The sequence below is a fragment of the Acinonyx jubatus genome, chromosome B4 (genome assembly GCF_027475565.1).
Source record: "Acinonyx jubatus isolate Ajub_Pintada_27869175 chromosome B4, VMU_Ajub_asm_v1.0, whole genome shotgun sequence".
In the NCBI taxonomy this organism is placed as follows: Eukaryota; Metazoa; Chordata; class Mammalia; order Carnivora; family Felidae; genus Acinonyx; species Acinonyx jubatus.
Window position 1 is genome coordinate 19,861,304 of NC_069387.1, and position 13,783 is coordinate 19,875,086.

The window sequence follows — 13,783 nt, forward strand, 5'->3', positions numbered from 1 at the left end:
CTCTCCCCGTCCATCCCTACCCCCTACTCATCCGCCCCATTCAGTCATAAAGTCTGTTCATTCTTCCTCTTGAATATTTCTAGAATCCACTTACTGATCTTTGAATCTCCAGTCTAGTTCTCTTCTATTTTCTATATTGTAAACTGGGTGACCTTTCTAAAACATAGTCATCCATGTCAGACCTCTCTCTCAATCATGAATTCTGGGGCTCTAGTATCTGCGTTTTGAAAAGCTTACCAGGTGATTTTTAAGCAACTCTAATTGCTTCATTCTCCTTTTTAAGAAACATTTCTTTGCTCTTAGGGATTCCTAAAATACTTACTGTTATTTTTACGAGGCACTTCCTGATGTGATCCCAGTCACATGGCAGAGCCATTTTTGTTACAAATTAAAAATGACTTAGGTTCTTTTTAAACAAGTGTTTTATGACAAGTCAGTATTTAGTCAGTTATTAATACATTTTTTTTTATCACCACCAATAAAATTTATCATTGAGGGGAGGGATCAGGAAGAAATGTGGGTGTTCTGACTTAATGGTTAATATTAAGTATCTGTGACAAATTTGACAGCTAAGTTGCAAGGTATTTAAATAATTTTTTTTCTTTCAGGTATTTATAACAGCAATGATGTAGCAGTATCCTTTCCAAATGTAGTATCTGGCTCAGGATCTAGTACTCCTGTCTCCAGTTCTCATTTACCTCAGCAATCTTCTGGGCATTTGCAACAAGTGGGAGCTCTCTCCCCATCAGCAGCATCATCTGCAGCCCCAGCTGTTGCTACAACTCAGGTAAATTATTGCAGTGCTGTGAAGTGACCTGTAGGTGGGTTTGTCGTTTCTGAAAGCGAATTCCATTGGAGAGGAAAGAAAGAAAATAGGGCTTCCTATAGGAATTTCTAAAATGCCTCAATTTGTTTTGACATGTTAGTGGAAATAATAGACATATTTACATGGTATTTATGAGAGACGACAAAGGAATATGTTGTCTTCAACTGACTCTTCTCAGTTTCTGAGTTTCTAATTTTGTCCTAATGTAAACTGGTAACTTGGTGGGGACTTTTACTCTTTCTTTTAAAAAGTAGGACTTGGGGTGCACGGGTGGCTCAGTTGGTTAAGCGTCTGATTCTTGGTTTCGGTTCAGGTCATGATCTCGTGGTTCATGGGTTCGAGCCCCACGCTGGGCTCTGTGCTGACAAACCGGAGCCTGCTTGAGATTCCCTCCTTCTTTCTCTCTGCCCCTGTCTCACTCTCTCTTTCAAAATAAATAAATAAACTTAAAAAATAAAAATAAAAAAAATTAAAAATAGGACTTCAAAAGTGTGAACCGATTTTGTGGTTTTAAAAATTCCTTTTATAATTTTAAAAATCACAGAAATAATATATGATCGTCTGCTGTCTAAATTTTCAAAAACCAGTGTAGGAGAATATAGGTTAAAGAGTGATCGATCCCTTTGAGTACTATATTGTTTTCTTCCTAGTGGGAGAGGAAAAAATGTACATGAATATTATAAATAAGTGACTCTGTTGGTGATTGTGCATAAATTTATCCCTTTCCTTCACTTTAGACCTGTAACTTGATAGGCCAGTCTTCAGGAATCCTTAAAAGCAAGAGTCAAATCAGAAAAACCATAATCTTGTATTTATAAATAGGACAGTAAATTGGCAAAGCTGTACACACATACCTACTCCCTCTCCCCCACCACCTCACCAAAGGTGTAATAATTTAAAATTCCTAAAGTATATATAGATATTTTTATTTGGAATTCTTTATAATTTTACTTTAATTTTATCCAAGCTTCTAGAAGTAAATCTTAGTATTTAGAGAAATTTATAAAAGACAAATTCCTTTAAAAAAATTGTTTTTAAATGTTTGTTTATTTTTGAAGGAAAGAGACAGAGCGTGAGCGGGGGAGGGACAGGGAGAGAGACACACAGAATTCAAAGCAGGCTACAGGTTCTGAGCTGTCAGCACAGAGCCTGATGCGGGGCTCGAACCCATGAGCCATGATGAGATCACGACTTAAGCTGAAGTTGGACGCTTAACCAACCGGGCCACCCAGACGCCCCATATAGACAAATTTCTAATTACAAACTATGAGCTAGTTGTTTGTAAGTTACTATAAATTTATGCTTTACATATGTGTTCATAATTTCCATTGTCCAGGCCTTTAGAATATATATGTACTTTTTGGAGCACCTGAGTGGCTCAATTGGTTAAGCGTCCGACTTCGGTTCAGGTCATGATCTCTCAGTTTGTGAGTTCGAGCCCTGTGTTGGGCTCTGTGCTGATAGCTCGGAGCCTGGAGCCTGCTTCAGATTCTGTGTGTGTGTCTCTCTCTGCCCCTCCTCCACCTGCATTCCATCTCTCTCTCTCTCAAAAATAAATATTAAACAAGAGTTAAAAAAATATATACACACTTTTTAAGTATTTTCTGTAAGCTGTACATCAGAGTGCAGCCTTAGTTATTTTTAAAAATATGTAATGGCTCAGCGCAGTCACCATTATAATTAGATCAGGTATTAGAATAAACAACAGACAGTTCAGCACAGAAAACCAGTGGTGTGATTAGTGGTATCATGTTTGAAAATGAAAGTTAACTATGTGGTGAACCTCTCAACCTGAATAAGGGGAGTTTGACTAATTTGGGAGAGTTTTTTGTAGCTCATTTCACTAGCCCTGGTGCGATAGGCAGCATAACAGGGGTGTGGGGTTAGAGAGGGTGAAAGGATAAATGAGAGAATGGTTCTTGTAAATAGTTTCATCTCTTTTAATTAAGTGTAGCCATATGCTGTTGATAGCTTTCTATCCTTGGACAAAGTCTCACATGAACATTTCCAGTGTGCGTTTTTCTTTTCTTTCTTTATAAAAGTCTGTTTTAATTACTCTCTGGTTAATTCCAGGCTGAATTAAGCAAAAATCTCATTTCTTCTCATTCATTATGTTTGTGGTTTTGGGGGTTGGCATTAGGGAGGTAGATGGGGGAAGTGGTGGTGAAGAGAAATTTATAGCTAGAGGGAAAATTCCACTTAACATATGACTCAACTGAAGAACAAAGAAATCATAGTTGCAAGTAATCCAGGATTCAGTCCAATTAAAATCCTTACTGTTTATCCTCTTTCCATGTTCAGTAAGATGGGTCTCTTATAAATATGATCATCTAGTTAGACTCAAATGCTGCATGCTGAGACAACTGCATCTATGATTCTGTCCGGCAGTAAATGCTTTCTGCCTTCAAGCTGAAGCTTATTTAGCCTGGCTTATCTGTGCTGCTGTAGCAACCATCAGTCTCCAGGCAACTGAGGCACATTGACCTCTCAGTTGAACTGAGTGCAGAACTACTTCAATTTAGCTGCCTGAGACCATAGTATTGGTATTGAATGTGCAAAATGTGAATTTTCTAGGCAATGTGTGAGGGAAAGGGTACAAAAATATTTAGAATAAAGGGAACGTTTAGCTAGGACTCTGACAAATTGGGATGTACTTGGTGATTGAATCCTCTCTTCAAATTGACAAGTTTATTTCTGGTTAACTTTTATATGGGCCCTGTTTGTTTTCAAATTGCACAATTCATTGTGTTTAGGTAATCAAATCGTAGTCTGTTATTTAGGGTTTCTTTACAGGTAGCTGATTAGCAATGCTGTAAGTGGGTTAATTAAAATTACCGATATTTAAAACGTGATTATGGAAGTCTTGTTACAATTGTAACATCACACTAGCAAGCAAGTATTTTAGAAAATATAAACAGATAATGGAAATGTTAAATTGAATAATGCCCTGCTCCCCCCCATCCCCCCTGCCAAATTTAATGAAGGTAGTAGTTTTTAGTGACTGGCCTGGTGCCAGCAGGATAAAAATCCAGGGGTCATTCTTGATCTTTCTGGCCTCGGTTTTTTAAGTAAGATAGACAGGCCTCTTGTTTGGCTTATTTGCTGTCTTAAGAATTGTTCCTTGGAAAGTGGTCAGGGAGGTAAGATCAGGAAGAGCTTAATAGAAATTAAAAACTTAGAATAGAATTGTGCCTTAATGGGGGAAAAAGGAGACACTTGTAAAATTGTAGGGGAAAATGTGATGCTTAGCAGCCCTAATTTGAAAACACCTTTTAAAAATGTTTGATCAGCTAGTTTTATATTCTTCAGTGTTAAATCCTTTTGTTTTATTTATTTGTTTTTAGAGTAATTATTCTTTCAGATAACAATATAGTTAATAGTTTTTAACATTATTGGAAGATAGAACTACTGTTCATATGATTTATTTTAAATGATGTGCTCTGCCCTTGTTGTATCATGAGTAGAGGTATAAATTAGTTTCTGTAGGTGTGTCATTAATTTTTCATTTTGCCTTTCAAATTCCACTCTGTGTCCTAATTCTACATTCATTCTGTTTGTCTTTTGGGAAAATTCAAGTGCTTTTGTTTGAAGGATGATTCCTTTAATAAACAAATTTTAAGACTGAATGTAATGAAAAGTAGTTGTATTTTCTGCATTCTGGGTTTTGCTTTTGGGCACACACTTCATAAATATAATCCTGGTTTCTTGATAACTCTGTATTTACTATCATAAACAATAAATTTAAATAATTTTAGATGAAGGAACTTTCAAGCTTTATTAATGAGATACTTAGTAAATGCAGGTGTTTAAGTATTTTTAAGGTACAGTTAATTTAAGGACTAATATTTTGCACATTTCTGTGAGACTTTTATTTCAGGCAGCTTTGAATACTTTGTTTTCCAATATGATAACTTTGTGGTGTGTGTGTGTGTGTGTGTGTGTGTGTGTGTGTGTGTGTTGAGAGTTGTCTTAGGTGTAGTCCTCAATTTCCTTTCAGATGATGTCTGTCTGATATGACATTTCCATTCTGTTTGAGAAAATGGCTCAGTTTCCCAGGCAGATAGACGTGACTTCAGAAGATCTCTGACTTGATTGGTCAGAATGAAAGTTTCACCTTTTATATTTTAAATAGTTTCATAATGACTTGTAATTTCAAGGACATTAACATTCTGAGCAAAATAAGTTTTTATAAGTGCTTTGTGATGTCACTTGCCATTGGGCGATGTACAGGTTCAGTAACCGTGCAGCGTTGGTTGTCTGGGAAGTGGGGGAACTAAGTTTGGAAGCCAGGCAGTCTGCCTCTGGAGGCTGCTGTCTGGTTTACTGAATCCCTCCCTCCCATAAAAATGAATTTCCCAGCGATGTGCCTCTGTCAAGAGGTATCTCTTTGAAAAACATTGTTAGGAATGTTACTGTGTCCATTTGTGTGCCATAATGCCAAACAGCAGAAATTTGAGTCAGAAATCCATGGTTCCAGGAGCTTTCCTACTCACGAGTATAACTATGGGCGGGGCTTTTTAAATTTGTGGGTGTCAGTTTTTCTCATGTGTAAAATAAAATACTTTAAATACCTGTCCTACCGGCTATAGGGACAGGTACATTATGAAGTTCAAATGAGAATACTTTCTAGACCATAAAGTACTTTGGAATTAAAGGTTATTACACTGATGTTACAATTTTTATAGGACTTAATTTTGGCTGTTACAGAAACAGCCTGTTTACCAGTGAGATAAATTGTACAGAAGCACTTCCCTTACTAAAAATAGTATTAAAAATTTTTGTTAAGATTTATAATTCCATGTTAACATAGGTATATGAATTTTAGTCATTTTAGGTTCAGCTGTTGACTGAGGTTTTTCCAGTTCTTAAATTATTTCAATAGCTGCTTTAGTCCTTGGGGACTAAATTTTTTCCCCTAAAGTTGGGTGATGTATTGATTAGGTATTAACCAATTAGGAAACCTGCTTAGAGTTGGTTGGTTATTCTGCCATCCTCTTGTCCAATCATGAGTGTTCAGTGATGGTTTAACTATAATTTAATCCCTCCCACTACTTTATAGAAACTCAATTGTGGGGCATTTCAGTATTAGCCTAAACAATGGTTTTGAATACGTTAAGCTCCTAACAATTAGGGAGCAGTTTGAGGCATTGAATAATGTGGAATGATGCAATTGAACCTGACAGCTTTAACAGTCAGCCTACTCATGGGACCTGAAAGTTGTTCACACTTGGTTTCATCTCTCATCACACGCTGAGTATTAAAGCCTTACTGGTGGGAGCTGCCACAGAAATGGGGTCTGTTATCAGAATATGTTTCATAGTGCAAAGTTTGAATTGAGTTGGAGAATATCTGAAACTTTCCGTTGTTCTCTAATTTTTCCTGGTCAAATTGTGTTTGCAAATTGAAAAGATGTATAAATTATTATTAAAATATTTGAATTTTATTATATTTGCAGTATTGCTATACTCTTAAAAATTTTTTTTTTAATGTTTATTATTTTTGAGAGAGAGAGAGACAGAGAGCAAGCAGGGAAGGGGCAGAGAGAGAGGGAGACACAGAATCGGAAACAGGCTCCAGGCTCTGAGCTGTCAGCACAGAGCCCGATGTGGGTCTCAGACTCACAGACCACGAGATCATGACCTGAGCTGTAGTCAGCTGCCCAACTGACTGAGCCACCCAGGCACCCCTGCACTATTGCTATATTATTACCAAAGAATACATAGATTACAATATCATTGCATAATGAGACATTTATACCATCTAGTTTTTCTTAAGGAAATATGTTTTAATCTTTGAAGTCTAGCCATATTAGTATCAAAATATAATTGATATATTATATTCTCTAATGAAGTTAATGGAAAAATGGAAGCCGTAATAGCTTATGAAAATAATTTTTAAAATAACAAGTTAAAGTTTGCTTACCATGTGCCACGGATTCTTTATAAGCCCTGTATACTAACTCAGTTAATTCTCACAGTGTTCTTATGAGGGTGGGTACTCTCATTATCTCCGTGCTTCCAAATGGAAATTGAGGACAGAGAGGTTCTAGTACCTTGCCCTCGGTGAGAAAGCTTGATTTATGGCAGATATAGTGATAAAAGTATTCTCTTCTAAGGATGTATATATGAGATAGAAATTTTTAAAAGTAATATTCAATTTAGTGAATCCAACAAGATTTTGAAAGAATATATTTTATATCATATGTCAGGGTTGGAATGCTTGAAGAAGCTCTACTGTGTTTTGAGCTTGTTTGAATCATGTGATTTTAATGTTTATTGACAGGTTAATTGTGCATTTAAAAAAGCTTACTATAACCCTTTCCTGTATGATCAAAGTATAAAGTTTCATATCCACCTCTAGGTATTGCTATGATACATTCCAAAAGTGAAGTTTTTATAGGTTCTGTTCTCTCAAACTGAATTTTTGTTGTTTATTCTGTATTATTCTGCCTTTACCAACATTTGGGAGGAAAAAAGCCCTAACAAAACAGCATCCATTTTTGTCTGATATTCAGATAATTGAGTAGGCTTAGTCTGACTTTTTTCCTTCATAATCTGACGCTTTTAGAAGGAGCCAAGTGCCTAGGAATTGGGTAGCGTTGCTTTGCAGCTAGAGTTCTTTTAAAATTTCTCCGTGGTCATAAGCAGACATTTGAAATATAGGAGGTGAACTATTAACAGCAGGGGAAATTACAAGGTGAAATGTCATTTTAATCTTGTTAATATTTTAATATGGTCCATGAGTCTACTTATGAAACAATAAATTTCTTTGATTTCATTTGCTTTGAGTTGGAATACTGCCTTGGTAGAGACCTGTGTGTCTTTCTAGGTGTTTTAGTATAACTTATTCTAAATTTGCTTAGGGTTCTTTGACTCAGGCACCTAAACATACTCTTTTTTTTTCCAAAGTAGCTTGAATTTTCCTCAATAATTATTCAATTTATTCTTCCTCTACTTGCCTTTGGGTCCATCTGGTAAAATACCTCTCTTACTGAGGCTTTATTACTAGAGTATTAGAATAAGTGTTCTATAACATCTTCGGTGGAAGTGGTTCCTTTCAATTAATCTTGGGGAGGGAACAAAAACTCTGAGGTATCATATATTGGAAATGAAAGCAGAAGTTTATTACGGCGAGGCACCTGGCTGGCTCAGTGGGTTAAGCCTCAGACTCTTGGTTTCAACTCAGGTCATGATATCATGGTTCGTCAGATCAAGCCCCATGTCGAGTTGGGGAACACAGAGTCGGCATGGGATTCTCTATCTCTCTCCCTCTCTGCCCCTCCTTCCCGTTCCCTCCCCCCCTCAAAATAAACGAACTTAAAAAAAAAAGTTTATTATGGCAATATGAACTTAAAATATTTACTAAATATTTTTATCTTGATCTAATCTAACCTATTTTGATTAACACTGTGTTGATTAGATGATATGATTTCAGCGAGACACTATTAACTAGTTTGTCTTATCATTTTTTTGTTTTGTTTTAACTTCTAATTTTGTTTTTGTTTTAAGTTTACCTATTTTGAGAGAGAGAGAGAGAGAGAGAGAGAGACAGAGCACGCGCGCAAGCATGAGCAAGGGAGGGGCAGAGAGAGGGAGAGAGAGAATCCCAAGCAGTCTCAGTGCTGTCAGTGCAGAGATCATGACCTGAGCTGAGATCAAGAGTAGGTCACTTAACTGACTGAGCCATCCATCCAAGCATGCCTTAACTTCTTACTTTGAAATCATTATAGATGTACAGTATATAGAAAAGTTGCAAAAGTAGTAGAGTTCACATATATCTTAGATTTCCTTCCTTCGGCCTCTGCAGAGTTAACAGCTATTCTTATAGTACCAGTAGATTCAAGGAGGATCTCTGTCCCTAGTAGCCCTTCCGCTTACTTGGGCAAGATAAAATTGGAATGTCCTAAGGTGGGTAGTTCTCTCCAAAAAGAATTGCCTGTCTTTTATCCCAGGTCTCCTGAAGCAGACTTCTGGAGTGTGCATCATTGGCTTTTGATGCTCTTTTAAAAATTCCCATCTGACATACGCTGTGGGAGAAGTATGTGTATGTTGTTTTCTTTATTCCAGATTTCTTTTACAATGAAAGCTTTCAAGTGCCCTTTATGTTTCTTTACCAGTGTTTCTTTAGGTTCACATGAACTTCCTTCTGTCCTCCAGAATCTTAGTGCTTTCACTTGTTAAAGACAACAGAAAATTTTGAGTCTACAAAATGTCCAACATTATATGTATGCTCTCCTAAGTAAGTTGCCCCTGCCCACCTCACTCACCCTTCTTATTGCTACTAACTTGTAGAATCTTTTCACTAAACTGATGAGGGTTTCTTGGCCCAGAGGTGGCAACAAGCTTATCATGGGTTCCCAACATTAACCATTCTAAACATCATTTCAGAAGTATTGGCTAAGCAGTGTCAGACATTTGTGGATTCATAACTCTTGTTACCGCTTAAAATGACGTTAATGACTTGAGTTTTAATGTAGAGTGGTTTAGATGTTTTAATACACCATAAAATGCTACCTGATAATATTAATAACTTGTAATCTCATTCCAAAGTTTCTGGTTTCAATAAATGCAATAATTCTTTAAAAACAAACTACCAGGTAATTTTTACTCATTCAGGGAATTTGGGAAATTGATCATTTAGGAAGATGAAAAATGTATTCCCATTTTAGGTTTTTATTTTATTAACTTTACTTTTGTCTGCCACCTTTATAAAATACCTACTTTCTTCTTTTGGAATTATGCTAAAGATGATTTATCTTCTTCTTGATGATAGTCATTATGCAAATCAGTTATTATGCAGTACTGCTCTGCATTTTGATCCTGTAGTATGGTGGGCCTAATGTGTGATAGAGACACTAAGATAATTTGAAGACTGCATCAAAAAATTTGAAAGCTAATAAGGATAAATATAAAGCCCTTGCAGGAAGAATTCTTCCTGAAAAAGGGTATTTCTGATTGGAGTAGGATCTTTTGATTCTTATCAAGAGACTAAGGCAGCTCATAAAACTGATAACCCAACTGGTGTAACGTTAGTTAAGTTTCAACCGTTACGACGACTGCACGAAACAGGAGAGCCAGAAGGCTGAGATGCAGGTTTAAGGCATCTAGACGTCCATGTTCTTTGAGCGTCACCTCACTCCTCTTTTTCTCTTTCTTCTCCTCCTGTCAGCTGTTGATTCCTGCTGCCAGCAGATGTCTCAAGAAATGGCTTTTCTTCCTCTTTCTAGTGAATTTTCCACTTTCTAATCTTTTATATGCTTAGATGATCTTTTTAGAATTGTATCTAGAGTAAGAGCAAATCGGCTCTGCAAAGGATATTTTTAAGTGTAAGTTACCTGAGATGTTAACACATGGGACTAGTAACATCTGTACTTTTCTGTTTGTCTGTTTGGTGGTTTTTCTTACCCTAAGTTATTTTATGAGTAACCAAGAGGTAAAAAAACAAAAAAAACACCTAGCTATATTTCCATTTATGAATTGTATATTTTAGTATGCTACACTACTAAATACCTGGTAAGCATCTAGTATGATCTTGAAGTTAAAATTATGACTTACCTTTTCCTGAGGGCTAATTGATTGTTAAGCAAGACTTTATGGTATAAATTTATTGGCTTTGTATACACATCTTTAATAAGAAGAAAAATGAAACCCAGAAATTGACCAATTAAACTTAGACATTGAAGAATGAACTAGGAAATATACCCTTTGAAACAGTGCAAAGCAGGGACAGGATTCTATCTCACAGACTACTTCTGTGAATTGTAAAGTCCAGTTTTCATGCCCAGTAAGTTGGCCAGAAGCCATATATAATGTCAGGGTCTGAATCTTCCCAGAAACCCAGTTTATTTTCTGTAATATTTTGCTTTTTATAACTACTGTGTCGACCTGTCTTGGTCTCCTGTGTGTAGTTAGTTGTACGTGTGGTAGAACATCCCACATCTTTTGTCCTGCGATTACTTAGCCTCTTTATATTCGAATTGCTTCAAGCCTTTGAAATTCTTTTCCAGAATTCTGTTATGAAATAACTATACAATAATTTCATTTTATAAAAGGTTAAGTTTGATCTCATTCATGAAAAAGAATAAGAAGTCTGCTTTAAATCTATGGTTATGTTAAATCTGAAAAGTATTGAGGCTAGGAATAGCCTTCTTAGAGTAACAACAGTATTTTGTGTACAGGAGATTTGCTCCCAGAATGCCACATTTTAAGGTTATAATATTCTTAGAAAGTGGGAGAAAGTATTCACATCAAAGAAGGCATTTTTATTACATTGGATTATGCAAGACTTTGGCCAGCCTCCGTAGCGTCATCTGTTTAAGGGTTCATTTTCCCTTGTTTGGCACAAGGCCCAGTAGAGGCCCTCAGAATTGTGGTTAGCAACATGAATGAATTACAAACTTTGGACCAGCTCTTCAGTTAGTGGAGCTGGCTTCCTGCCAAAAAGACAGTGCCTTATATGGGGTCAGGGCAAAGCTGTGATTCGTTGAGCTCTGCATTGTATAGAAAACATACTTGTGATGCCTGTTTGCTTTCTTTTAAAATAAAAACAAAACAAAACAGAAAAAGCAGCAGGCTTCCAAGTCTATCAAAATAGGAAGTAACAGAATAGTGTGCAGGTTTTACTAATGACAGAGTTAAGCAATGGAAATATAGCTCTGTGTAGTTAAAATACTAAAAGTAGAAATTGGCCCTTTTGACCTCCTTAGCCAGCCTGTGATGTAAGGGACTGAAGCATTTGTTAGACATCTGTTGTCTACCTGCCTTTATTTTGTAAATGGTTTAATAAGATTAAATAATTAGTCATATGTTCACATGGTTACCATGCCACTGGGTTTTGTTAGTGACTAGATACTTTGAAATTAAAGTTAGCGTAGTTAACTTTGAATGTGCCAGTCTTTGTTTTTTTTATTTGGAATTATTTCAAAAAAGTTGAAATGTTGGAATGGTAAAACAAGAAAGAATAAAATTTGCTCTTTAGAAAGTCAGGAATGTCTGCTTATATTCTTAGGTTAGAGAAAACAGTTGCTAGGTCTATTAGGAAAAGCGTGAAGATATTTTCTAATATCATTCATTTATTTTTGTAATTCTTTTCATTTAGGCGAATACCCTATCTGGATCCTCTCTTAGTCAGGCACCATCTCATATGTATGGCAATAGATTAAATCCAAATTCATCAATGGCAGCTCTTATAGTTCAGTCTGAAAACAGTCAAACAGGTAAGTTTTCAAGAATTTTTCAGCTCTCCTCCCCCAGCGTAAATCCCCCCCCCCCCCCCAACCCCATCCCTGCCTTTGGCTCATTTTCTTTGAAAAGTCTAAAGGTGTGGTTAATACAGGATTGTGCCCACCCCCGACCCCCAACCAAAAGAGTCACAGTTGGAAGTAAATAGTGTGCGGTGCTGCAAAATAGTGATGTGCTTTTTTTACTGTCTGAAATGTAAATGTTTAAGCAGAGCCATCAGCAGGCAGGAATGCAACAATGTCTCCTGTGACTTTTGTGATTGATGTGTTCAGTTCTCAGTTCTGTGCAATGAAAGTAACATAACACTGGGCTTTTCTGTGAATAGCCTAAACCTTTATTTGCATAATTCATGAAATTGCATTACACAAACTTGGTTAAAAAAAAATCCTGTTAGAGAATTTCTACAGTGTTTAGTAATCCTGTGAATTTTTACCAGTTGACATTTTGTAGCATTTGCCTCTTGTACTGTTTTAATGAGCCACTGGATTTGCTTTGTTTCATTCCATCCTTAAGGATTTGTTGACATGTCCAAGTAGTCATGCCTGTTTGGGGGAAGGGAATGGGTTTAGCAGTTCACCAAGAATGGATCAGTCATGTCTTTACCCTTTCAGGTCAGAGGTTACCTGACTCAGAATAAGGGGAGGACAACCTTGAAAGAGGCCAGATAGGGTGATTTTATAAGGAACTGACTGTAGGGGAGACACAGGTTACTTGTCAAGCAGAGATATTTGGTGTTACCTAAGAATTATTTTGAAGAAATTAATTTTTTCCTTTTAAGTCCAGCATGCTATCTTCGTACTTGTTTTTGTCAATTTAAATATTTAGTGTTATATTTAACTTTATTCTTGGTGTGAGGATCCGTGTAATATGTGTAATTTTAGTTATGGTGTGTGGCTTTATGTCGTACACTGTGTATTTGATGACTTGTCTTGGGATGCAAAGTGTTAAAAAATACAAAGCATAAGGATTTGCTGTGATAAGCATACAGATTAGCTGTCCACAGCTGTGATTCATTACTTTAACCGTAGAAATTAAAAGTGGCTGAGGGGAGGGTACTGCAAATGCAAACCACGCTTCTGTGCTGTAAAATTGAAAGGAATGAAAGAACGGAACATAATCCATGGCCTTCTACACCCACAAAAACGTGTAGGGACAACGCCTTACATGCCACAGTTCAGCAATTCTGAACTAGCAACATACTAGATCTACTTTCAGAGTAACTGCAAAGTAGTGGTAAAGGTTTTATGTACGTTTTAGGGAAAATCAGGGCAAGAGCTTAAAACCTCTTATCTAGTGAGAGTCACTTTATCAGCTATGAAATATTTACACTGCAGATCAAGATCTCGGAGACAATGGCCGCAGCCTTGCTGGCAGAGGAAGCTCACCCCGAGGAAGTCTCTCACCGCGGTAAGCGCTGTTTACTCTGCAGAGGCGAGGCAAAGGAGACGTTTGGAGATTTGGAAACTACTTTATCTCCTATCAGAGCACACATTTGTGAGGCTGTAAAAGCATTCTGTAGATAAGAAGCATGTCTGGACAGTCAAGAAAAATGATTCTCAATTAATTTGAATATTAATTTAAACACATGGTTAGACTTTAAGCTTTTAGAAGGACCTACCTTTTCTTAGATTTCCAGTCCATTTGAACTCTCTTGTTTTTATCATTTGTACATTTAGCGACTGGTACTGTTAAATACATTAATTTGGCTAATTCTTTT

At 36.6% G+C, this 13,783-nt stretch overlaps 1 protein-coding gene across 19 annotated transcripts in view; it reads left to right on the forward strand.

Annotated features, from left to right (window-relative positions):
- The window catches only part of MLLT10 (MLLT10 histone lysine methyltransferase DOT1L cofactor), a 233,864-nt gene that overhangs the window by 204,645 nt on the left and 15,436 nt on the right, over positions 1-13,783 (forward strand). For all 19 annotated transcript variants that reach the window (XM_027073587.2, XM_027073585.2, XM_027073590.2 and 16 more), the window contains 3 exons: positions 609-787; positions 11,924-12,041; positions 13,401-13,473. In XM_027073587.2, coding sequence (XP_026929388.1) covers positions 609-787; positions 11,924-12,041; positions 13,401-13,473 — 370 coding nt within the window. The remainder of the gene's footprint in view (positions 1-608; positions 788-11,923; positions 12,042-13,400; positions 13,474-13,783) is intronic.